General features: G+C 43.6%; 1 protein-coding gene across 3 annotated transcripts in view; it reads left to right on the top strand.

Annotated features, from left to right (window-relative positions):
* The window catches only part of ATG2B (autophagy related 2B), a 263381-nt gene that overhangs the window by 13698 nt on the left and 223568 nt on the right, over positions 1–26115 (top strand). For all 3 annotated transcript variants that reach the window (XM_029597896.1, XM_029597895.1, XM_029597894.1), the window contains exons 2-4: positions 8331–8493; positions 12132–12284; positions 22445–22547. In XM_029597896.1, coding sequence (XP_029453756.1) covers positions 8331–8493; positions 12132–12284; positions 22445–22547 — 419 coding nt within the window. The remainder of the gene's footprint in view (positions 1–8330; positions 8494–12131; positions 12285–22444; positions 22548–26115) is intronic.

Genomic DNA, 26115 nt, shown 5'->3' with positions numbered 1-26115 from the left:
TTGTTATTAATTAGAGCTACAAATATCACAAAATTATGGATTTTACTAGAAGTGACACACCACCTGAGTTATGCTCGGTTTTTTTATGAATTTTGACACACTGAGCGCAAAAGGTTGGCCATCACTGCCCTACCAGCAGATGGATGCAGAGCATACTGAATTCTTCTTGACATCATTGCCACTATATATAAGTTGTGTAGCCCAGAAAAATCAAGTGTATTTTGCATCCAGTTGATGGTGGACTCCTTGCTGGTGCAGTAGGATTTTTGGCAAGGCTCTGTCGTGGTCCAAGAGCCAAGTCACTGGTTCTACCAGCAGAGCGAGCCTGCCTATAAGGGGTTTCTAGTCCCTCTGCGTTCTTGGTTGAACCTGGGGAAGGTGGAGAGAATAACTTTTTTATAGAGCACCCAGTGCTCTATAAAAAAAAAAAAATTAAATTAAAAAGGACAAAAGCAGGAGGGCTAGAGAGGCTCTGAAGCAGACCTGTCACTGCAGTGAGTGAGGCCTGGGCAGGGGAACACTCCATGCTCAGTTTGACTGCAGCAGTAAGATGTTTGCTTGAACACTGTGTGAGCTGAGTGATCTCTGAGGGGGTGGTTCATGCAGCGTTGCCTTATGGAAACCGTTGTGCTCTGTGTGTGTGCAAGCAAAAGAGGTCTGCGGGAGTCCTCCTAGTCAGTGGGGGTCTTGGTGGCCATATCTCCGGCAGCGGCAAAGTCTTTAGCGGCTGTTTTGTGGTTGGAGTTCGATCCTGAGGAGATTCTGAATGGGCCTTTTTAGGCAGAAAACGACCTCTCGTGAATTTCCTGCAGTCTCTGTAGCTGCCTGATGTAGGGTCAGAGCTGCCCCACCCTCTGATTCCTGTTGGAGATCCTGCTCCTTGAGATCAGAGTAAAGAATTTGGAGGGTTTAGCCCTGAGGTAGTCGGGTTTCACCATCAGGCCTTTTGTTTGATCCAGAAGCCTGGAGGTAAGCACACATCTCCTTCTGGAGTGAATTCATCCCCTTTTGGATTTTTAATGTCGGTAAAACATCTGAGGGAATGATGGAGCCATTCTCTAAGAAGTAGGAGGAGGTTCCTTAGGAGCTGAACTCTGTAAGCTGTGCTCTCTTGGAGGAGGGCGAGCTCCCTCCAGAGAGAAAGGGTAAACAGTGGAGTGCCTCAAGGATCTGTACTTGGACCGGTGCTTTTCAATATATATATAAATGATCTGGAAAGGAATACGATGAGTGAGGTTATCAAATTTGCGGATGATACAAAATTATTCAGAGTAGTTAAATCACAAGCGGATTGTGATACATTACAGGAGGACCTTGCAAGACTGGAAGATTGGGCATCCAAATGGCAGATGAAATTTAATGTGGACAAGTGCAAGGTGTTGCATATAGGGAAAAATAACCCTTGCTGTAGTTACATAATGTTAGGTTCCATATTAGGAGCTACCACCCAGGAAAAAGATCTAGGCATCATAGTGGATAATACTTTAAAATCGTTGGCTCAGTGTGCTGCAGCAGTCAAAAAAGCAAATAGAATGTTAGGATTTATTAGGAAGGGAATGGTTAATAAAACGGAAAATGTCATAATGCCTGTATATCGCTTCATGGTGAGACCGCACCTGGAATACTGTGTATAATTCTGGTCGCCGCATCTCAAAAAAGATATAGTTGCGATAGAGAAGGTACAGAGAAGGGCAACCAAAATGATAAAGGGGATGGAACAGCTCCCCTATGAGGAAAGGCTGAAGAGGTTAGGGTTGTTCAGCTTGGAGAAGAGACGGCTGAGGGGGGATATGATAGAGGTCTTTAAGATGATGAGAGGTCTTGAACGAGTAGATGTGAATCGGTTATTTACACTTTTGAATAATAGAAGGACTAGGGGGCATTCCATGAAGTTAGCAAGTAGCACATTTAAGACTAATCGGAGAAAATTCTTTTTCACTGAACGCACAATAAAGCTCTGGAATTTGTTGCCAGAGGATGTGGTTAGTGCAGTTAGTGTAGCTGGTTTCAAAAAAGGTTTGGATAAGTTCTTGGAGGAGAAGGCCATTAACGGCTATTAATCAAATTTACTTAGGGAATAGCCACTGCTATTAATTGCATCAGTGGCATGGGATCTTCTTAGTGTTTGGGTATTTGCCAGGTTCTTGTGGCCTGGTTTGGCCTCTGGAAACAGAATACTGGGCTTGATGGACCCTTGGTCTGACCCAGCATGGCAATTTCTTATGTTCTTATGTTTTGGCTCAGTAAGTCATCTTTTCAGGAGAAACTAGATTGCTGCCTTTATTGATCAGGTGGTGTCCTGCCTTCAGATTAAGGATTTGAAGGAGAAGGAGGCTCCTCTTTGAGATTCCATCATTAAAGGGAAAGGTAAGTCCTCCAAGTCCTTCCTTTACACTCAGAGTTAGAGAAGATGGTCCTGGCAGAGTGAGAGTCTCCAGAGAGCAGACACTAAGGGGGCAAAACATTTTGGGAAGTTGCATTCTCTTTCCCCTGAAGCAGTCCAGTGTTTGTTTCAGATCCCTGGAGTGGATGCTTTGGTTACTGCTGTTACCAGACAAATTACAATCTTGGTTGAAGTACTTCACTTAAGGAGTCACAAGATAGAAAGAATGAGTTGCGTTTGATGCATCTCTATACTTCCTTTGCATTGGAAGTTCAGGTTTCTATTTGTGGCAGTATGGTAGTTCGGTCACTCCTGTACTGGATTCAGCAGCTCCCAGAGGAGACGGCAAGGATGGAATCCACTGCCACCTTCTTGTCGGATGCCTTCTGTGATGATCTGAGAATTTCCTTTACCTCAGTGGCTTCGGCTATTGTGGCCAGACTTGTTTGGCTCTGTAGCTAAGGAAAGGTTTATTTGGAGCAGTTCTTAAAGAATTTTGGGTTCCCCAAGCTGCAGATATTTCCTGAGGACAAGTGCCAATCCTTTTTTAGGGTTTGCAGGGGTTGTGGACAGTCTCGATATTCTAGGTGGTATAAACTGGGGAAGTTTTCTGGTTCTTATTCCTTCCAAGGTTTGCAGGATGCAAAAGGCAAGGGTCACTTGTATTAAGATTCCTAGAAGCCAGCCAGTTTTCTCAGTGACGAGCAGTGGATCCACACCTTGGTTCTTCCGGTGGGCAGTCACTTTTAGGGGTTTTTCTAAGAGTGGAATCTGAAAACTTTAGACTTGTGGATATTGGAAATAATCTGCCTCAATTACACATTGGAGTTAATCGCTTTCTTTTCTGATGCCTTTATGATCTCTCCTGGTGCTTTGGCTGCCAATCAAAAGGTGGTATGTAAAACCCTGCTCAGACTTCAGTTGTTGCGGATTGTAGTGGAAGTATCCTCATCTGAGCAGAGCCTCGACTGATATTTGATCCATTTTGTGTTCCCTAGTTAGGATGGGTCTTTCATGCCCATTTTCCACTTTGAAGGAGTGAACAACAATCTCCAGGTTTCCAACTTCCAGATGGAAAGGCTTCATTCAGTACTTTAGGCAGTTTGGAAATGGGCGTACCTTTCCTCTCTGGACCTTTTGGATACTTATTTTTGCATTCCCATCAGGAGGGAAGATTAAAAGTATCTCCATTTTTGTGTTCTACGGGAATAATTCCAGTTTCAAGTGCTACCATTTGATTTGGCAATGGTTCTGCGAACGTTCACGAAGTTTATGGTGGTAGTGGTGATGTTTTGGTTCACCCTTATCTGATGATTGAGTGAATCAAATACAAAGAAGTGATTCAGGCTTCCAACAGAGTAATCTAGGTCTTAGAAGTCTTGGGCCAGGTGATCAATTATGCAAAGAGCAAGTTGTTCCTTCCCAAGATCTGTGTAAAGAGATATTCACAAGAAAACCCCAGAATACCTTAAGACCCAGACAACAGGGAATCCTGGTCTGGTAGGAGGCCCTTGGGAAGGTGTATATTTAGTTAGGCCAAAGAGGGAACAGGGGCCCTGGTGAAACAGGAGGAACTTTAGGAAAGGCCCAGACAGAGAAACACTGAATTATGATACTGCTTTTTTGTTTATGAGCTACAAAGACAGGTAGAGTTGTTTTTCTGTTGTGAATTAATAAAAGTTCATGAATATTCAACCAGAGCCTAGCTTGCATCTGTTCTCTGGCCATACTGACTGCTCACAGTCCCACACCCTGGAATATCTAGGATCTCGCTTCAATACACAGGAGGGTAAAGAGTGTTTGACATCAGAAAGGGTGAGCAAGCTGATCTCTCAGACCAGGAGGATTTCTTCTCTAGCCCTAAGGGTATGGGATTACCTACAGCTCCATGGTGGCATCTCTGGATCTAATCCCATGGGCCAGAACTCACATGAGGCCTGTTCAGTCCTCTCTTCTGTCTCAGTGGTCACTCCAGACTCAGGATTATGAGGTCTGCATTCCCCAGCTTTTGTTAATAAAGGACAGTCTTCTTTGATGGTCTGTTCCTCAAAATCTGTTGGTGGGGGGGTCAGCCATCATAGGGAGCTCAATGCAGAGAGCATAGATGCTCAGGCTCAACCTTGTCCAATGGGAGAGCTTTTTTACATCTCCCCCCCTCCCCCCCACCGTGGCCAGATGAAGAAGGTTCTGCATTGGATAGAGAGCAGTCATGTGATTCTGATAGCCCCAGACAAGCCTCAGAGTCTGTGGTTTGGGGATCAAAGGCGATTTCACAGTGACCATTCACTGCATCTGCCTGTGGATCAGACCTTGATACTAGGTTTCAGCCACATGGAGGATCCTTCTCCATTTTGTCTTACAGCTTGGCTCTTGAGAGGACACACTTGCAAAACTTCCAGTTCTCTGGCCTATTATTTGAGCTTGGAGGATATTGAATATTTCTGCTCAGATTGCATGGTTTCCCCCTGGTGTGCCGATATTCCTTGTATCTTGGCCTTTTCTTCAAAAGGATCTGAATAAGGGGTTGGGTTTGAATTTCCTTACAGTCCAGGTAGCAGCGATCTCCTGCTATACAGGTAAACTTGGTGGTGTTTCAATAGCATCTCACCTAGACATCTCTTGGTTCCTTCAAGCTGTCAAAAGACTGCAGTCTCCATTTTGGCCTTTAGTCCTGCAGTAGGATCTCAGTCTGGTCCTGAAGGCCTTGGTTTTGCTTCCTTTTGACCTCTGAGTCAAGCTTCATTTAAGGATCTTTCTTTGAAGATGGTTTTTCTAATGACTATCTGCCATCTTTCAGAGTTTAATGCCTTTGTCCTGTAGGTATCCTTTTCTCATTATTTCACTAGATTCGGAGTTCTTTTCTCCTGTACCTTCCTTTTTACCAAAGGTCTTGTCAGATTTCCATAATAAGTCGGTCTATCTTCCAGCATTTCCTAAGGAGCAGTGTAGAGATGCTAATTAGGACTTTGTGGTTCCTGGATGTCCATTGGGCAGTCATTCAGTATCTTGAGACAAATTCCTTTTGTAAATCGGATTGTTTGGGATATTTTTTGTTGTTTGGAAGACGCGTAAGAAGGAGGAAGCCTCCAAAATGACCTTGACTCGATGGATTACGGATGCCATTTATTTTGCTTATCTGCTAAAGGGATGGTGGACCCCAGAGCTTGTTCATGCACATTCTACTAGAGCACAGTCTTTGTCTTGGATGGAGGCAGTTGCAGACATCCCAGCTGATACCTGCAGGGCAGCAGCGTAGTCATCTTTGCATTCCTTTTCAAAGTATTGGGGTAGATTTTCAAGGGGTTACGCGCGTAACTCCGAAAACCTGCTCCTGCGCGCGCCGAACCTATTTTGCATAGGCTCAACGGCGCGTGCAAGCCCCAGGATGCACGTATGTCCTGGGGCTTTGAAAAAGGGGCGGGAAGGGGGCGTGGCACCGATCTGGGGGCGGGACCGAGGTCTTCGGCACAGCGGCTGTGCCCGGGGGATGGCGCGCTGGCAGCTGGCCGGCGGTGCAAGATACGCCTGCCATAGGCAGGCGTAAAAAGTGAAACAAGGTAGGGGGGGATTTAGGTAGGGCTGGGGGGTGGGTTAGATAAGGGATGGGAAGGTGGGGGGAGCGGCCTTGGCGGGAACGGGGAAGGCCATCGAGGGTCCCCTGGGGCTCGGCGCGCAAAGGTGCACAAGTGTGCACCCCCTTGTGCACGCCGACCCCGGATTTTACAACCTGCACGCATGTTGTAAAATCGGGTGTACATTTGTGCGTGCCGGGTAGTGCGCACAAATGTACACCCGCGTGCGCTTCTTTAAAAATCTACCCCATTATGAATTAGATGTTCAGGCGAAAGGACGCAGTCTTTGGAGCTTGATTTCTCGGGGGGCCCTTCCTAGTTAGTGGAGCTTTGATACTTCCTGCTTGTAGGGTATAAAGGATGAAATGGAAGGAGAACTGTTTACCTGTTCATTTTCTTCCATAAGTCCCGCTACACTAGTCCAGGACCCTCCCGGGAAGTTGAGCCACCTTAGTAGCAGACGTCTTTATTTCGTCGAATTTCTGTCCTTTATATATATATATATATATATATATTGCAGAGGAATGAGTCTTATTCAGCCAGGAGTGGTCCTCTTCCTGTCTTGCATTTTTTATGCTTCTTTGACTTCAGTTTGTTTGCAGGTGATTCAGTATATGAGGATATCTCCCCTGTAATGCTGGAATTGTATTATTCTGATTTGGTTTGCTGTAGTTGGATTTCTCTGGGCTGCACAGCCTGCAAGTAGTGGCAGTGATGTCAGAGAAAAATTCAGTATTCTCTCTATTCATCTGAATAAAACCCAATGTTATGGGCTGACCTGGACTGATGTAGCAGGACTTGTGGAAAGGAAATTAACAGCTGAAAAAGTCTTCATTTTTCTCAGCACCATTCCCAGAGGAAATACTGGGGGCTATCAGGCTGGGACAGCACCCAGACCCAGCGTTATGACTGCCTGAAGCAAGAGTAAATATATTTGGGTTTGATAGTCAAAGGCAAATAAATGCTGCATATGGACTTGGCTGAAGGGATATTTATTTTTGTCAGGCCAATCCAAATGCCTTTCTCGTTGCCAAATGTCTTGATTGCCAGGTTTTTGTGGCCTAGTTTGGCCTCTGTTGGAAACAGGATGCTGGTCTGACCCAGCATGGCAATTTTTTATGTTCTTGGTTGTTTTTTTGACAAAACACAATATTTTTTTTTATTACACTTGGAGACAAAAAGAAAAGCTTAGCTGAACCACAACTCTTCTTTAACTCTGTCAGATAACACTTCTCAAAAATTAGAGGAACCAGTCATTGTTTTTAATGATTTCCTAAAGTTTTCCATGGCAGTGCTGTTTTTAAAGGGCTATCACTCTTTTCCCAACCTGAAATCGTTACTCCTGCCTTTTAAGAACTGCTTTGACCTATCCTAATGCCTGCATTTACCTGTTTAATATGCATAGAAGCTCTTGCATTATATTAAAGGAGCATTTTTCCTTCCATTCACATCTGAACCTCCACTCCTCTCTTGCACATACACATATTCTCCTCATAGTTGCTAAATGCATACGATCTTTTTTCTACATGCCCACTATTCACGTAACACGAAACTTAAGACCGATGATGGTTCTTCTTAGCACCAAAATGTTGGTTTTTCATTTGCGAGTGTAAAACCAAATCGTCTGTCTTGCACCTGCCAAAGTACCTGCTGTGTCTGTCTGTCTGCCTGCTCTCCATGGAGTTAGAGCTTATGGTATCCATTATAGATGTGAATCGGAACCAGAATCGGTTCGGATTTCAGTTCCGATTCACATCTCTATAGATGTGAATCGGAACCAGAATCGGTTCAGATTTCAGTTCCGATTCACATCTCTAGTATCCATCCTTCTACGCTATGGGCATCCACAGTAAGTGTAGGGCAGCGATGGGGAAAATCACGAGCAGAAAGCTGTTCTGAGAGAGGAAGGTAGCAGGTTGCAGCCATGTCTGTGGGTAGCCAACAAGCTCAGTCCAGGGGGCTTTTAAGCAGATACATGCTCTGAGATGGTACTGTGACATGGAGAAGACTGAGATGTCAAATACACAGCCCCATTTTGTGGGGAGGCTGACAAGGAGAGAGCTGCAGAAGTCTAGCAATATCCATGGGCTGCTTAAGTCCAGTCTAGATTATTGTCTCCATGTCTGATTTATTGTGCAGTTTCCACAAGACTACATAAAGTACTTTTCCTGCATATTAAATGTACGTAATAGTATTTATATGCTCTAAAATAAATACTCTTCCACTTTACGTTCTCGATTTATTGATGATGGTTAAGAGAACAGTTATTTTTATTCACTGTTGTAGAATGCTTTGCATAAAAGCATTATAAATACAAAACAGAAACCAGTAATAAGCGTATGAGTTATGACCCTGAACCTGGATTCTCTCCCCAGTGCCTGAATGAGATCCTGGAGTCTGCAGATGCTCCGCTGGAGGTTACCGAGGGGTTTATTCAGACAATATCTCTGTCTATTCCTTGGGGCTCACTGCTGCAGGATAACTGTGCACTAGAAGTGAAAGGGTTAGAGATGGTCTTCAGACCAAGGCCCCGACCAGGTAAGCATGCTTTTATCTAAAAAAAAATGGAAACCCCTCTCCTAAAACATTGGAGATCTTGGAAGTTAGAGTAATCATTTCTAGATTTCAGGCTGTCTTTCCAAATAATGCTCAAGGCAGGTTACAGCATTGTTAACGTTCAGGGACAAGAAGTGCAGATCTTAAAGGGCTTATCTAGGTGAGTTTCCAGGGTAATGGGAGAGAAAGTGACTTGCCCAAAGTCACAAGAAATGTCAGCGGGAGAAGTGGGATCTGAACCCTGGTTTTTCCATGATTTTCAGCCCATTGCTTTAAACACTTTCCCTCCACTAAGCTGTAAAATATTGAGACCGCAGATGTGATTGTTCTAGGAGATTGTTCAGTTGTTTGATTTTGGAGCATCAGAAAAGAAATTTTATTGAAATAGTGAACTAACCAACATATTTATTTATTTATTTTTAATTTTTATATACCGACATTCTTACATCCGATGTAAATCATACCGGTTTACATTAAACAGAAAAGCAGGAAATAAATTTCCATAGTCTAATACAATGAACATTTCTAATCAAAATTGTTAACAAGCGAAAAGAATAAGTAAAAAATTGGAATAAAGGTTAAATAACAGAAAAACATAAAAGGTTTTTTTTTTTTTACAAGAAGCACAAGGGTTGCACGAAGGGGTGCACAAAGGGGAGAGCCCCTTTGTCGCGCCCCTTTGGCGCGCGGCGCCTGATGGTGAGGCGCTTTTCAACTGTCGCCGGAGCTCACAGTGACGTCGGGGGGGCGTGGTTACACATCGCAGTCACTCATTTCCTCCTGATGTTGGTTCGGTATCTTTTTCCCCCCTGCCATTCAATTTGATGTTCACTTCTTGCGGGGGCTCAGGATGGAGGGTGGCCTCCCCGCTCGCCGGCGCCTGATGGTGAGGCGCTTTTCAACCGTCGCTGGAGCTCACAGTGACGTTATATATATATATATATATATATCTTACTCCTGAGGGAATTTTGTGCAAACAAATTTAAAATTCTGCACACAAAAACTTAAGGGGCGGATTTTCAGAGCCCTGCTCGCGTAAATCCGCCCAAAACCGGGCGGATTTACGCGAGCAGGGCCCTGCGCGCCGGGAAGCCTATTTTACATAGGCCTCCCGGCATGCGCAGAGCCCCGGGACTCGCGTACGTCCCGGGGTTCTCGGAGGGGGGCGTGTCGGGGGGCGGGGCCGGAGCGCGCGGCGTTGCGGGGGCGTGTCGGCAGCGTTTTGGGGGCGGGTACGGGGCGTGGCTACGGCCCGGGGGCGTGGCCGCGCCCTCTGTACCCGCCCCCAGGTCGCGGCCCGGCGCGCAGCAGGCCCGCTGGCGCGCGGGGATTTACGTCTCCCTCCGGGAGGCGTAAATCCCCCGACAAAGGTAAGGGGGGGGTGTAGACAGGGCCGGGTGGGTGGGTTAGGTAGGGGAAGGGAGGGTAAGGTGAGGGGAGGGCAAAGGAAAGTTCCCTCCGAGGCCGCTCCGATTTCGGAGCGGCCTTGGAGGGAACGGGGGGAGGCAGCGCGGCTCGGCGCGCGCAGGCTATACAAAATCGATAGCCTTGCGAGCGCCGATCCAGGATTTTAGTGGATACGCGCGGCTCCGCGCGTATCTACTAAAATCCAGCGTACTTTTGCTTGAGTCTGATGCGCAAGCAAAAGTAGGCTGATCGCGCTTCTTTTAAAATCTACCCCTAAAATTCTGCATATTTTATATTGGGTCAAAATAATACAACATACATGACAATCTTTTTAAGTAATTAATTTAAAATGTAATACAGAAAAAAATTATTACTAAAAGATGTAGAGTTTTAAATATTTTGAGCAGAATTTCCCTAGACGTTCACTGTAAGAGTATTTCTTCCACCCTCTCTCCTTACTGCCCTGGCCAGTCAGTCACCTTTCACTTTGCCCTCTCAGGCCCCAACTCCTTCACCTGCCACTATCTCTCCCCTCCCCCTCTAGGCTCAGTGTCTTCCACTCTGTCTCCACAGCCAGAGTTTGACCCTTCTCTCAATACAGCCCCTCACACAGTCTCCCTCAGTCTTTCTCTCTCTCTCATATATGCACACCGGCTCCCTCTCTAGTGCACAGACACACCCCTTCATACAGGCTCCCTACTCTCTCTATTATGCAGACACACACCCTCATACAGACTAGGGATGTGAATCGGATCCGATATCGGATCCGATTCTGGTTCCGATTCACATCTCTATAGATGTGAATCGGATCCGATATCGGATGTGAATCGGATCCAATATCGGATCCGATTCACATCCCTAATACAGACTCCCTCTCTCTCTGTCTCGCACACACCCCCCCTCTCAAACAGGATCCCTCTCTCTCTTGCACACACACCCACACAGGCTTCCTTTCTCTCTCACACCTACACCCTCACTCAGGATACCTATGTCTCTCTCTCACCCACCCCTGCACACTGGCTCCCCTCTTTCACTCTTACCCCCTACACATAGGCTCCCTCTCTTTCTCACATATACACACACTCTCACATAGGCTCTTTCTCTCACAAACAATCACCTCACGTACACACAATCCCTTTTTCACACACATCAGCTCCCAATCTCTCACACATATGCACAGTCCTTCACAAGCTCCTCATATAGGCTCCCTTTCTCTGGCACCTCACCCATGCACCTTCACATGTGTTCTCTGTCACCCCCAGGCTCGCAGTCTTTTACACACACACACACACACACACACACACACACACACACACACACACACACACTCTCACACACTCCTGTGCGCGGCACACTGGGACCTGCCAAATTCTGTGCAGAGTGGGTGCAACTGCACACACTCTGCACAGAACACACACAGTGCAGAATTCCCACAGGACTAAATCTATAATATGCTTTGAGGGTGGGTGGTATCTATTGAGGCAGGTGCCTCAATAGATACCACCCACCCTCAAATACCTGTCAGTATTGTGCCGTGCCTGCAAGAATGCTCTTTGCAAAGTACCTGCAGATCTTGCAGGCAGAATCATAGGACTGGAGGGAGGCAGTGGGGCAAAAGGACTGCAGTAAAGACAATGCTCAGATTCAGAAGTAGGAAAGAAAACAAAGGCAAAGTGCTGGATTTGGGCTACCTCCTCTGTTGAATTAGCAACAGGTTTCTACTATTATGAATAGATTGTTGATTATGAATAGATTTTTCTTATGTTCTTAAAGGTGGAATTAGAAGAGGGCTGAAGTTTGATGAATGCAGTGTCTCCTGTTCCACAAAATTTGGGGCTGAGCAAAAAATTATTTGCAGGAGTAAATCTCCAAAGAAATACAGCTGATTATCCCTTCAACCCAAACTGAATATTTTTTGGTGCATGAGAAAAAGATTCCTTAGACTAAATATATCCAGGCAGTCGGCCATTCATTCAGCTCTGGCATTTTGCAGAATGGAGGTGTATTTGTTCTTCTTTTGTAATATACAGTTAGTATGTTGCAAATCAAAATCTGCAAAACTGTGTGATGCATTCATTTCTAAGTGTGATAATAAAGATTGCTTTTTTAGGTTTGATAATATATCCACCATTTGTTTCTTTTCCATTTTTACTGTATCATGTCCTTTGACTCTGTTTCAGTGATTTAATATTGATGTGTCTTTTCTTCCACAGCATCTGGATCTGAGCCAATGTACTGGTCAAGTTTTATGGCCAGTAGTATGCAACTTGCAAAAGAGTGTCTTAGCCAGAAACTGACAGATGAGCAGGGCGAAGGATCCCAGCCTTTTGAGGGTCTTGAAAAATTTGCCGAAACCATTGAAACAGGTATGTCAGATGATCACGTTGTCATTTCGGCTTTGTTTATTTCTTTCATTTTATATGCCACCATTCGAGCTTAGTGGTTGTTTCCCTGTCCTCAGAGGGCTTTACAATCTTAGGGCCTCATTTTCAAAGTATTTTCCCCATAGACACAGAATGGGAGTAAAGCCGGCCTTAAGTTTGTACCTGAGGTGAGGGAGGATGAAGTGACTTGCCCAAGATTACAAGGAGTGGCAGCAGGATTTTGAACCCCGGCTTCCCTGGTTTGCAGTCGGCCACTCCACTCCTCTTTGAATTGTTGATAGGAGAATTTCTTTGTGAAGGTTTCCTCTACGAACATCTTGAAGCAGGATCTGATTTAGATGTGAATTTCATATTTACCATCTCTGTATCAGATGGAGTTTTGTTGTCTAGAATGACATGCATTTGTGTTTAGATTTTGTTGTACCTTAATGTAAGAAAACTTGACTGTTCATTACAGAAAAAAGTGAGTTAAAATCTTGGACATGTTTCAAGTTTGGAATTCACGAGGATACTTAGATTTACAGACTGCTGCTTTATTAGAGTCCAAAGAAAAGTTGATGCCCTCTAACCTGGGGGCTAATTAATGATAATGCTGGTTAAATATTTGCCTACCGGCACAGAAAAAGCTGGGTTATTAAACCAATGAAATGACTGCACAGGGGAGCTGAGCCAAGATAGGGCCTTGTGCTGCCTACTAGGTTCAGTGTAGGGATTTTGAGCAGTGATTGTTAGAGGGAAGATATTGGATATTACTCTTTGATGCACATTGGTGCAGTGCCATGGAGTTGGCTGGTGTGGGTAAAGCAAGTTTGCTTACTGTACATGGTAGTCTCTATAGAAACAGGATGAATTAGCCATGACATGGGGGTGATTTCCTCTGGCAGTGTAATATGCTGCTAACTGCAGCCTGCTGCACAGCGGTCAGCGGTCAGATACCTCAAGGTCCTGACTCCAACATGGTTCCTGGCATCTTGATTGTTTGATACATCCTGCAGCTCTCTCTAAGGGTCCTCACCAACTCAGCAGTTTTATAGGCCTAGCACACAGGATCTTCTATGGGCACAACTTGATGACCTCATCACTGCTTCAGTCCCAAAGTCGATGCCTGAGCCACAGGTTTTGGTTCTACGTATTCCTGTGCATTGCTATTCTCATTACTATTTCAGCTCTGACCTGGCCTGATCCTTATCTTTGCCTTGCTTGCTTCCTCTGCTGACATCTTCCTTGCCTCTTGACTCTAATTGAACTCCACCTGCCCTGACACTGGCCTGCCCCCCTCACAGTGTATAAACTCTGCGTGCCTCAACCCTGCCTGTCTGACTATGTCTCTGCCTCCTGATTCTGTTTTGGTGCCTTGATCCTGACTGTCAGCTGCAGGTGCTACATCTAACTTTTGTTAGGTAGCACCAAATGGACCTCTCTTCTAGGTAGTAGAGTTGTTGCTTTGCTGAGCATGTGCATGAATTCCTGCTTGGGCGTTGCCTCATGAACTTCCTTAGTTCAATTTTAGATCTAATTCTAGTTAGGTTGTCGATTCTTTAGGGAGGCAGGTGGGTATTTAGCATGGCTAATTCATTCTGCTGTCTGTGGAGAGCACCTTTTATTGTAAGCAAACAGCTTTCTCCCATCAACAAGCAGGGCTGAATTAGCCGTGACATGGGGAGTCTCAAGCTGAGGGTTGTAGCGGAGCATTTACTGAATAAGCACCCTGGACCCCACCATGAAGAGTGGACTGCTGGGTGTAAAGGCAACATAAGAACATAAGATATGCTAAGCAAAACTGCTTGTCAAAACTTTCTGATGCTCTTTGAGAAATAGTCCTGCAAAGGTGTATACAGACGACCATGTTGCAGCTTTGTCGATGTCTTCAAGTGGGACTGCTCAGAAATAAGCTACTGATGCAGCCATGGCGCTAACTTGATGAGCCTTGATGGTGTCTGTAATTTGTAGGCCTAATAGCATGTAACGTGATGCAGTCTGCTAGCCAGTTGGGCATTGTGCGTTTGGCCACTGCTCAGTCTGTTGGGGTTGTAAGAGATGAATAATTAAGTCTAATGATGAGGCTAAGTTTTTCTCTTGTAGAAGCCAAGGCCCTTTAAAGTCCAAGGCAGTGTTTCTCAACCTTTTATTGGTCAGAACACATCTGACAGATGGTACTCAAATGCATGACACACTGAACATGTGACTGTCACGAGGCTAAATGCAAACATACACTCTGCATCCACCGCAACCTGTTCGAGCCCCAGCAGTTAGTGCAGAACAGAACTAGGGCATTACCCTGTACAACTCGCCATACAAAAAAAGATGTTCTGGTTCTTGTGACATCTCAGTAAAGGCAAAACAAACTCCCTCTACTACCAGGCTCAATAGCCCTTCTTATGAAAAGACAGTAATTTACCACCAATGCATGTCCTATTGATAAACACAACAAATAAGGCTGATATAAATGCCTACATGCTAGTTAAATACCTCACCTTTGTCACACACCCAGAACTGAGCTAGTACCAAGTACAGAAAGACCACAAATTTATAAATATGGAGACAAACTGGAATGGAAAACAAAAAAAGCATGCAGTGCAAACCTGGAGAAATGGAAAGAGAAATATAGCACCTAACAGACTCTCAGGATTTTCAATAATGCACACAAACTAATCTGCACAAAGTTACACCTGTTTTATGGAGCACACTCAAACATTAACAATCCTATCTAAAAATACAACTATTAAACCAGGCCCTAAACACTAATTCAGTTCCTATTGGGAAAACAGAACAAGCCAAGCTGCTATAGATCCCCACACAGAAATAACTGTAAAACTATACTAATAAATGTTATATTAACATCCAACAATTAAAAACTCATAAAAATTATTAAAACTTGTCCAAATATCAATAAAATATTTCAAAATAGCAGACATATCACATAATACCCGATAATTAAAATGGCAGTCAATCAAGAAAAATAAACTTAAAAAGCCACCTATACTTAACCTCTCCAGCAACTCTCCTACTCCTTTCCCTTGCAGGCCAAAAGCACACACCAGAAGCAGTAGTGGTGCTGAAGCTCTGTCCTCACAATCCTCTTTCTTAGAGCCCACAACACACAGACACACACACGTCAAATCCGCGACCCAGTCTCTGTCAATCACACTTGCACAAACATACTACTTACATACAAGCTCTCAATCACACACATGCTCTCTCTCCCTTTGGCTTGCTCTCACGCTTGACCCCCACTCCTCTCCAGCACAAATGCCAGCGCAATAGTCTTCTCCTCCAGTCCCTGTGGCCCGAGATCGAAAAATCCCATCATCTGTAAGGCTAACTCTGTTCTTTCTTCCATCACTGATCACTGGATGTGCTTCATTTTGGTTCAGGCCCGCATTGCTGCCAGTATTTTATGCAGCATGGTCTTCTCTTCTTCCCGTGTGCCCACTGCTCCGGGCCCTGGGGGGCGGGAAGAAGAAAGGGCCATGCTTCTGATGTTGCTAGCTTCCACTAATGCTACTGTTGTTTCTGTCTGGATGGAACAGTAGAATTGTTAGTGGAAGAATATCTGCATTTTTGGAGGAGAGGGAGGGAAGCATATCTGGGGCAGTGAGACACCGGGAAGCCGCGACACACCTGCTGGTGCTTGGCGACACACTGGTTAAGAATCGCTGGTCCAAGGTATGAAGGGCTTTCTCAACTTCATGGCTTGTGGCCTTGGAAAGAACAAATGCAACACGATGGCTCGATTGATATGAAAAATTGATACTACCTTTAGTGGAATTTTTGGGTGAGTATGGAGCACCTGTGTATTGTGAAACGATTGTGTATAAGGTGAATAATAAACAAAAGCCTGAAGCTCTTTGACTCTTCTGGCTAACGTTGCTGTTACCAAGAATATTTTCCATGTTAGAAACTTGAGAGAAACTGAATCTAATGGTTTCTTTGGCAGCTTCATCAGTTGTGCCAGAACCACGTTTGGATCCCAGGGAGCAGATGGTGCTATGACTGGAGGTTTAGTTTGCCATTAGCTTTTCATGAATTTGAATACCAATGGATGAGTTGAGATAGGCTTGCCCTCGATTTGAGCATGGTAAGCTGCTATGGCACTGAGATATACTCTCACTGATGAGGTACTGAGATCTGAAGCAGAAAGAATGAGCAAATAGTTCAGTAACTCTTTGGGTTTGCATGCGAATGGATTCAAGGTATTGTGTTGACACCATGTGAAGAACCTTTTCCATTTAAAACCATAGGCTCCTGTGGTTGTGGGATCCAGCCAACACTAGAATGTCGTCATCTTCCTTGGGTAAAGGCAGTTCAGCTATTTATTGAGTGCTCAATATCCAAGTCATCAAGTTGAGGAGAGAAGATTCAGATGAACAGATGTCTTTCTTCTTCAGTTAATAAGGATGGATCTGATCTGAGAGGGATCAGAGGACTGCTAAATAGCTGTTCCAAATTTGTCTTGGTTATGCTGGAGCTATGAGGATCAGACAGGCCTGGTCTTTGAGCACTTTATGCAACTTTATGGCTATCAGTGGTATTAGTGGAAAAGAATACATATGATCTGCATTCCAAGTGAACAGAAAAGCATTGAGTAGATCTGACTTTGCTGGGAAGAATGGAGCAAAACATTTCTAGTTTTCTGTTTTACTCTGAGGCAAACAGATTGATTGCTGGAATTCCTTTTGCTGAACAGTCTTTCAGTTGTCGATTGCTGTAGAGACCATTTGTGAGGTTAACAAACTCTGCTGAGGAGATCCGCCAACATGTTGGAGATCTCTGGAAGATAGGTCATTTGCAAGATAGCTTGATATCTGCTTGCCCATATCTTTATCGTTTCTTGTCAAAGAGTTCATGACCCTATGCCCCATTGTTTACGTAGAACATGACTGCTTGGTTGTCAGTTTGAATGAGAATGCTGTTTCATTGATGAAGGCGAGTGAAAGTTCTTAGAGTATTTGTGATTGCTCTCAGTTTTAGGAGGTTGATTTGAAATTCTTTCTATGAATGAACATGTTCCTCGAATTCTAAAGGGCCTTTTGTGGAGGCATCTGTTGCTAAGGTATCTTGGTGAGAAAGTAGACAAAGGGGTGATACCTTCTGAAGAAGGTAGGGCTGTAGCCACCAGTGTAGATCTTGTTTCATTTCCTGTCAAATTCTCACGTTGGTTGTCAGGGTTTGAGTGAGCTGGTCGCATTTTGAGTGGTGCCATATGTGAAGCAGGTTAGTGAAACTACGTGAATCACAGCTGAAGTGTGGCCCATATCAATCAGCACCTCCCTGACCATTGACTGATCTGTATTCAACAGTTCATATATAAGGGACCTGAGCGAATTCACCCAATCTGACAGAAAATATATCCATGTTCCAATTAATTTGATGTTTTGGGAAGGAATTAGAGTAGGTTTCTCAAAAATCACCAAGAACCTTAGTGATTGTAGCAGTTGTATTGATTTTTGTAGGGAAGTTAACACACCTTCCTTAGCATTCACTGTCACAAAGCGGTTGTCCAAGGGAGGATTCAAATGCTCTGACACCGTAGATACACTGCTACTAAAGCTAGGCACTTGGTGATGAACCCCTGTGCTGCTGAGAGGTCGAAAGGGAGCACCTTTTACTAATTTTGGGAGAAGTTCACCATAAAACACAGGTAATGCCAGTAGGAGGGTTAGATGGAAATATGAGCATAAGCATCCTTTAGATCTGGAACACACATTCATTTCCCTTTCTGAATGAAGGGGAGGATTGTGTGAAGGGAATTCATTTGAATTTCTTCCAGAGTATAGCTTGTTCAAGCTTCTTAAATCCAGAATGGATCTCAATCCACTGGTTTTTGTGGGGATGAGGAAGTAATAGGAATAGAATCCCTGGTCATTATGGTATAGCAGAACAGGTTCAATTGCCTGCTGATTGAGGAATGACTCCACTTCCAGGTTGAGTTGCGACGAATGAGACAGATCCGGATTGAAGGCTGAGGAACAAGCAAGCATGGGAATACAGGAGAAATGCAAGTGATATTGAGACTGTACAATCCTAAGAACCTAGTGATCTTTGGTGATCTTATTTATTTAAGGCTTTTTTATACTGATAACTGTTTGCACATCGTATCGGTTTACATGGAACTGGGTGATTAAATAATGTAGGATGAAACATTTACATGGAACAGTTTATAACAAGATAAGATAGGTACATATGGTTAAATAGGAACATAGCTAAGAAAGTAGTAATAAAATATTAAAACTTGGTATGATGAGAAAAATTTAGTAATTCCATAGAGGAATACAAATAATAATTAACAAGTGAAAAAGTAAGGGGGGGGTATCCATAAGGAGGATAGCAGGGGGGCGGGAGAGAGGAAGGGGGAGGAGATAGAGTGGAAAAAAAGGGGGGGATAGGTGGGAGGGAGAAGAGGATAAAGGAAGGTAAGGGGCATTAGGTGAAAGCCTGTTTGAAGAGCCATGTTTTTAATTTTTTTTTAAATTTCTGAATACATGGTTCCATGCGGAAGTCAGGCGGCATTGAGTTCCAGTTTATGGGACCTGCTATCGATAAGACTCGATCTCTTGTGGAGGAAAGGTGTGTGAGTTTAGGGGGTGGTATGTGAAGGGTTCTTTTATAGGTGGATCTGGTGGGTCTATTGGATGAGTGGAAATGAAGTGAGTCGTTGAGCCATTGCATGTTTTGGTTGTGTAAGGTCTTATGTATAAGGGAGAGGCTCCTGTAAAGAATTCTGCAGGATATGGTGAGCCAATGGAGGTCTCTTAGGATAGGTGTAATGTGGTCATTCCTGCATATGTTTGTGAGGATTCTGGCTGCAGTATTCTGTAGCATTTGGAGAGGTTTGATGGTAGAGGAGGGAGTTGCAATAGTCAATTTTTGAAAATATTATGGCCTGAGGGACTGTGCGAAAATTATTGTAGTGTAGGAGGGGGGTCTTAGTTTCTTTAGGACATGAAGTTTGAAATAACATTCTTTCATGGTTGATTTTATGAAGGTTTTAAAGTTTAGTTGGTTGCCAAGATTTCGTACATATTGTGCGATGGGTGTAGGAGGTGGCAAGGTGTTGGAGTGAAGATGTGTAATGGTGTGGGGATTGTGAGAAATGATGAGGAGTTCTGTTTTGGTGGTATTGAGTGAGAGATTAAGTTTTGTGAGTAGTTGATTGATTGCATTAATGCAGTTGTCCCAGATTTTTAGTGAGGTGTGTAGGGAATCAGAGATGGGGATGAGAATTTGGACGTCGTCCGCATATATGAAATGGATGTGGCCTAGGTCAGATAGGAGTTGGCAGAGGGGTAACATGTAAATGTTGAAGAGGGTAGAGGATAAGGCGGAGCCTTGAGGTACACCTCGGGTTAGGTTGATGGGGTCGGATTCAAAATTACCCAATTTGACCGTGTCTATTTGTGAGGTAGGATTCAAACCAGTGGAAAGCGGTTCCTGTTATGGCGATGTTTGTGAGTTGGTTTAATAGTATTTTATGGCTGATAGTGTCGAATGCTGATGATATGTTGAGCATTGCTAGGAGGTAGGAATGCCCATTGTCCATACCTTTGAGTATGGTGTCTGTGAGTGATAGTAGGAGTGTTTCCCTAATGAAGAATTTCCGGAAGTCAAATTGAGACAGGGATAGAATTTTGTCTTTGTCCAAGTATTCGGAAAGACAGATGTTGACTACTTTTTCTGTGATTTTGGCTTGTGCCACTCCTCCTGGCAGTGCTGGATTCTTCCCTCTACCAGTGAGGATTGCTGCTAGGTTTGAAAGGTGATTAAAAATAAGGTCCAGGCTTTGGCTGGACTTGCTGCATCGTTTTTGGTTGACTGGGCTCATGCTAACAAGCGTGACCCAGAAGTTCTTGCTGTTGCCAAAGCAGAGGTGGTATCTGGTATCATTGACATTTCCAGAAGGTGCACCTCTGAAAATGATTTTTTAAAAGTGTAATAAGGGCACTTCGAAGAAGACTGTTTCTGTTCCATGGAGAGGGACTGCACTATCACATTCTGTTCCTTTACTTGAGCAACTGTTCCTCTAAGTTTTTTTTCTCTGAAAAGGTGATCATCCAGGCATAGGACGTCCACCAACTGGTCATGGGCATCATTGCATAAGCGATTGGCTCTGAAACAAGCCATACACTGTTTTCCAAAGGACGCTGTCAATTTGTGTGCTGTGGTGTCAAACTCTTTATAGATGAATCGAATAAGCTGGTGTATATACCTAGCTGCATCTAAGAGTGGCTGAGGGTATGCAACTCTGCCTTCGCTGGGTGGAAGAAATGTTTTCAGGTTTTATATACACTCGTGTAAGTATTGAACTTTGTAGAATTGGTGAGCGGAGATTCTTGCTTTAGCATAGAGCTTTGGAAAACCATTTTACCAATGTTGTCCAGTAGTCTGGGACTCTTCCCTGGTGGTGTATTCGAGTATATCCATGTTTTCTTTGCTCTTCTAAGAGTCAAGTTTATCACAACTGATTGGTGGGGTAATTGTACCATTTCAAACCACAGATATTTTTGTACTTTATTATTGTGGTCTAGTTTCCTTGTAACTAGGGCACATTCTGGTTTGCATTTCTTGCACGATATCATAGCTTGGGATTGCTGCAGGTTTCTCCAATGTCTCCAGAATTTGGACGAGGCCCAAAAACGTTCATACAAGGATTTTTGTCCTTACACATATTAACTCCAAATGCTTTTTCCAGCTTGACCAGAAATTTGCGTAAAAAAAAGGTCATCCAGTGGAATCGAGCATTCTGGAGGGTCTGGAAGGTAGTTGGAAGGGATCCCTGTCGAGCCCTCTTCAGAGCCTAAAGATATGGGAACACATATCCAGGACCCCAGTGATGAAGAAGGTGATTGAGAAGGGCTCTTTGGTCACCTTGGAGGAGTATGATCCTGGTGGATATCCTCTGACTGGCTGGATTCCGCTGCAAGCGAATGCCATGGACTAGAAACACCTCACAGGGCTTCTGACTGGGTGTCCACCCCTGAACTAGGGATATTGGGGAGGTAGATTAGGCTGCACTTCAGGTGGAGGTCTGACTGTGGCTTCTGAGAGACTTAAGCAGTTTGTCATTTTCCAGGCCCTCAGTCTTTGGGTACATGGGGACATCCGTCCACAGTGGTAACAGTTGTATGGTTGGGGTCCAATCCCATGCAGAGGTAGCAGAATTCATATCCATCTATAATGGACATATATTCACCATAACAAATAGAGTCCTTGAACTCACTTTCTGTGGATTTCCTCTTGCATGGTAAGGACAAAATGTTCTTAATTTTCCTCTTTTTTTTTTTTGGTAGCATTGAAAAGTGCTGACTGGGGGTTGCTGAGGCAACAAAGCAACTTTTTAAAGAAAAGGTTTTTAATAAGATTTTCACAGAAAAGCAGAGAGACAGAGATTCACATTCATGCTAGTGCTTGGATGAAAAAATACTGAGGGTGCTCACGAGGCAACAGCTGAGCGGGAATTACTGCACATGCTCAGTAGACTAAAAGCTCTACTAGCTAAGAGAGCAAGGTCCATTCGATGCTGCCGGATGACATCGCCCAAATGTCATGGCTAGTTCAGCCCTTCTTATTGACAGAGAATAAGTTATCATCTCTGGTTAGCTGGTCTGATGGTAATGAAAATTGCAAAATACTTTTGTTCTCACTTTTTCTCAGCAGCAAGTTATTTCAGTCACAGTAAACACGAATAATCTAGTCGGTGGGAAATCCTTGTATATGTCAAGATCATGAAAAAGAGTCAATTTAAAATAATATGGAGTCTTCCTTTTTAGAAATGTAGTTTTTTTATCCTTGCTAATGGCTTTGAACATTGCTCTCTGTATTCCCAGGTTTGCTGCATTTGTTATGCATGTTAAAGACATTTCTACATTTAAACTCTTCTTCCTTTCATGTAGGTTTGTGTTACTCTATTTACCCATAAAAGAGCTGCTGGCTCTCTCTGCAGCTCCTGAGTAGACTCAATAGAGAACTATAGAGCAGCTGTGAACCAGACACTTGGAAAACTTAATGCAAAAATAAACAGTAAATGAAATGCTTGATCAACATGAGTTTCATCAAAGTTCTGTGCTTGCTAATTGTAGATAACTATCCTGTGATCAAACACTTTGGGTAATGTCTATATTTGCCTTTTCTTTTTTCCCCTTCAGTTCTAAGAAGAGTCAAGGTAACTTTTATAGATACAGTTTTGAGAATAGAACACGTGCCAGAAAATTCTAAAACTGGAACAGCACTCGAAATTCGAATCGGCAGGTAAGGGCTTTGAGAATGAAGGTTTCCAGAAACCCAAAGAATTCTTGATAGTGTGCCTTGGTGGCAGGGAAAGAGCGGCTGCTCAGGGGAGCAGGGCCTTTCCCTTCTGAGACTGAAGCGGATTCAGCGTGGCAGTGACTCACCTCTGGGGTGCTGGAGGATTGAATCTGGCTTTTCTTGTCTCGGCAGACCCAGAAGAGTGGTGCACGGCTTCACTAGGGGTCGCATGGGGACAAAGACTGTGGATACCCTTTTTCAAAACAAAAGCACACGTGCACTTTCATGGTGAAACTTGTCAAGGGTAAAAAGAACATAGAGTCACCGGCATCAGCTCTTTCTGTGAGCAGATTTTTCCTGAAAAGATATGCGTGCATAACTTGCCTACTTTTCCTCCCTCCTCCCCCCACTAAACACAGCCCCGGGAACGCATGGAGGAAGGGCAATATTTAGACAGACGGGTAACGTAGGCAAAAAGACTTTTACCCATGTAAATCGCTTTGAAAAATGTCCTCATAAAGCCATGTGTACTAAGCATTAGTCCCATACTACTACTTCTACTACTACTACTACTACTACTACTACTACTTCTACTTCTTAACCTTCTATTGCACTATACGACATACGCAGCGCTATACAAAAAGACAGTCCCTGCTAAATAGAGCTTACAATCTAATAAGATAAATATACAGGACAAGAGACTTAGGGGCAGATTTTAAAAGAATACGCGCGCGCACATGGACGCGTGATTTTATAACATGCGTGCATATCTTCCAATTAAGGAGCAGACTGGGAGGGAACTTTCCTACCCTCTACCGTAACCTCCCTTCCCCTCTCCTCCCCACCCTCTAAACTCCACCCCCCCCCCCTTTTTTTTTTTTTACCTTTTAATGGGCAAGTTACTTCTGGGCCCGACCTGATGTAACTTGCGCGTGCCGGCAGCCAGGACAGTGAGGAATGGCGCTGTTCCGCCCCGCCCCGGGACCGCCCCTTCACAGAGGCCTGGCACCTTGTGCGCGTAGCAGGGGTGAAGCGCGAGGCCGGGCTTCTTCTAAAATGTGTGCAAGGCCCAGCCACTCGCATAACCCCCGTTTTTTACGCCCACGGGGGTTTTAAAATCCAGCCATTAGGGTATTTCTTAAAGCAAGACAATGGTTAAAAAAGAAAAGAAAAGAAACCTTTTAGTACTTAAGCCCTATAATTTAAGGCTTCTGATTTTAGGTTTTACCAATAAGCACCAATGGAACACTCCTGATGCAAAAAAAAAAAAAAAAAAGTGTTTATTGGATAAACACCGGAAAAACACTTTGGAGGTAATTTTCAGAGTTCTGTGTGTAAAAAGATTAGCTTAGTCGTGCATAAGTAGCTTGTAATTGCTATTTTTAAAAGTCCAAAGTGTGCACATATATGTGCGCACAGGGGTATTCCAAGGTAGGGCCAGCAGTTAGGCGCCTATGTTGCTGTTTTAAAAGACGCTCATACATTCAGGCAAGTTGTGTAATTTTACGTCTGCCAGTTTTCTGGCGTAATTGATATCTGATTTGTTGATTCTCTATTAATGGCTGGGTAGGAGATCAGGGGGCGTTCAGGCTGAAGAACCAGGGAGGGTCTTGATGTCTAGGAGAAGGACTGGGGGAACTGGTAGACTTATTGATGAACTGTTAATCTCAGTTGCATGCACATATTTTAAAGTATGCCGACCTGGGCACGTAAATCAGGTTTTACGTATGTCCTACTTTAATTTTGCACATAAAATATATGTGCTTATATTTTTAAAATAGGTAGGAAAAGTACACACGTTCAGTACATTTGTAGGTATTGCCTGTATTTATTTATTTTGATAAATTTGTATTCCGCTGATCTGCATTTCTCAGCGGATTACATTCGCACATACAAGTCTAAAACACAACAAAAAACAATATTAGCAATATAAAACAAATAAAAACAGAAAAATTCATACAAGCACAACATTGGCAACAGAAAACCAACAGAGTTCACAACAAGCAGAAGATGCTCTCTAGTATATACCGTACAGAACAAGGGTGTTTTCAGTAATTTCTTAAAACAAAATAAGTCTGACAGTACCCTAATATCATTAGGAAAGTTATTCCACAGACTAGGGGCAGCAACAGAAGGCTTTCTGTTTTGAGATATACCATTTCATAAATCCATTAAAATTGCTATCTCCAAGAGATTTTGTGAAGCAGCAAGTGATACTTCTGAAAAGCAGAACCAATACATTGTGCAGCAAGGTTATAAGGGCTTTAAAGACTAGGCATAACCCCTTAAAGTGAATGCGACTAACCACAGGCAGTCAATGTAAAGTAGCCAAAACTGGAGAAAAGTGCTCGCAAATTGAGGTACCTATCACTAGGTGTGCCACCAAATTTTGGATTGTAAAGATTTAATAGAAGACGCAGGTAAACCTAGGTAGAGAGAGAATTACAATAGTCCAAAGATCAGAGAACCAAAGCTTGTGCAACAGTAAGAAAATCAGAAGAGCAAAGAAATGTCTTCAGAGAAAGAAGCATACGCATTTTAGAAAGGAAGGTCTGATTAAGGAATTAATATCCATGTGTAAGCATACATGTGTGCATATCTTCTGGGATAAAGATATATGTATTATATAATATGCATGTGTATGATATGTGCAGGTTATACTGTATAATACTATTGATCTACGCATGGCCATATATGTGCCTAAATGCCACCGCATGTAGCTGTTTGAAAGTTACCCTCTTCCTCTAGTACTTTCTTATCCTGCCCTTACCTGCCTGGGTCCTCTACTCTGTTTTTGTTGCTTTTCCGCACTGATTCCTCAAGTGCTCAAATGTAGGTATTTGGTTCATCCAGGAAAGATATCCCACAAAAACAGTGGTAAACATTTGTTTTTTGTACTGCCCAAGAACCCCTAATTAGCTGAAAATAAACACTGCATTTACAATTTATAAGCATCTAAAACAGAAGCCCTACATATACTACCATCCAAATACAGAATAGCTCAAGGGACCCCAGTCTTTTTCCACCTTAGGGCCAGTTGTTTAGCTTTCAACCCAGGAAGGTTAAGTGAGTTATTAAAGGTCACGATAGCTGTGGGAGGGAAAGAGCCCGAGTTTCTATGTTTTCCAGATCTATGCTGCATCTACTAGATTACACTTTCAACCTTGGTTTTTACTCAACTTTTTTCCTTTTCTTTGTTTTTACTGCTATTGATGGATTCATGTGACTTTTTGGGGATGATGTACCCTCTGGGGCTCGTTAACTTTTATGTTTTATTGGGTTGTTTGCTGTATATTTGTATTGTTGGAACTGAGATTTTAGTTTGTACATCGCCTTGGGCAGTGAGTTTTACTTGGGCAGAGTTGAAAAGTGTTTCTAAATAAGTAAAATTAATCTCTTATCTAGGTTACACTTTTGTTTTGAAAATTTACAACAGTTGTGAACCAGACAACACGAATAACACTGGATACTTTTTGCTAATATGCCCTGTCTGCAAAGTCCTGGCTCTCAGACAGACACGCACACACACACCCCATCACGCACACACACACCCCATCACACACACACACAC

Source organism: Rhinatrema bivittatum, chromosome 4 (assembly GCF_901001135.1).
Source record: "Rhinatrema bivittatum chromosome 4, aRhiBiv1.1, whole genome shotgun sequence".
In the NCBI taxonomy this organism is placed as follows: domain Eukaryota; kingdom Metazoa; phylum Chordata; class Amphibia; order Gymnophiona; family Rhinatrematidae; genus Rhinatrema; species Rhinatrema bivittatum.
Note: the sequence above shows the minus strand (reverse complement) of the source record. Positions and strands in the feature narration are given on the sequence as shown.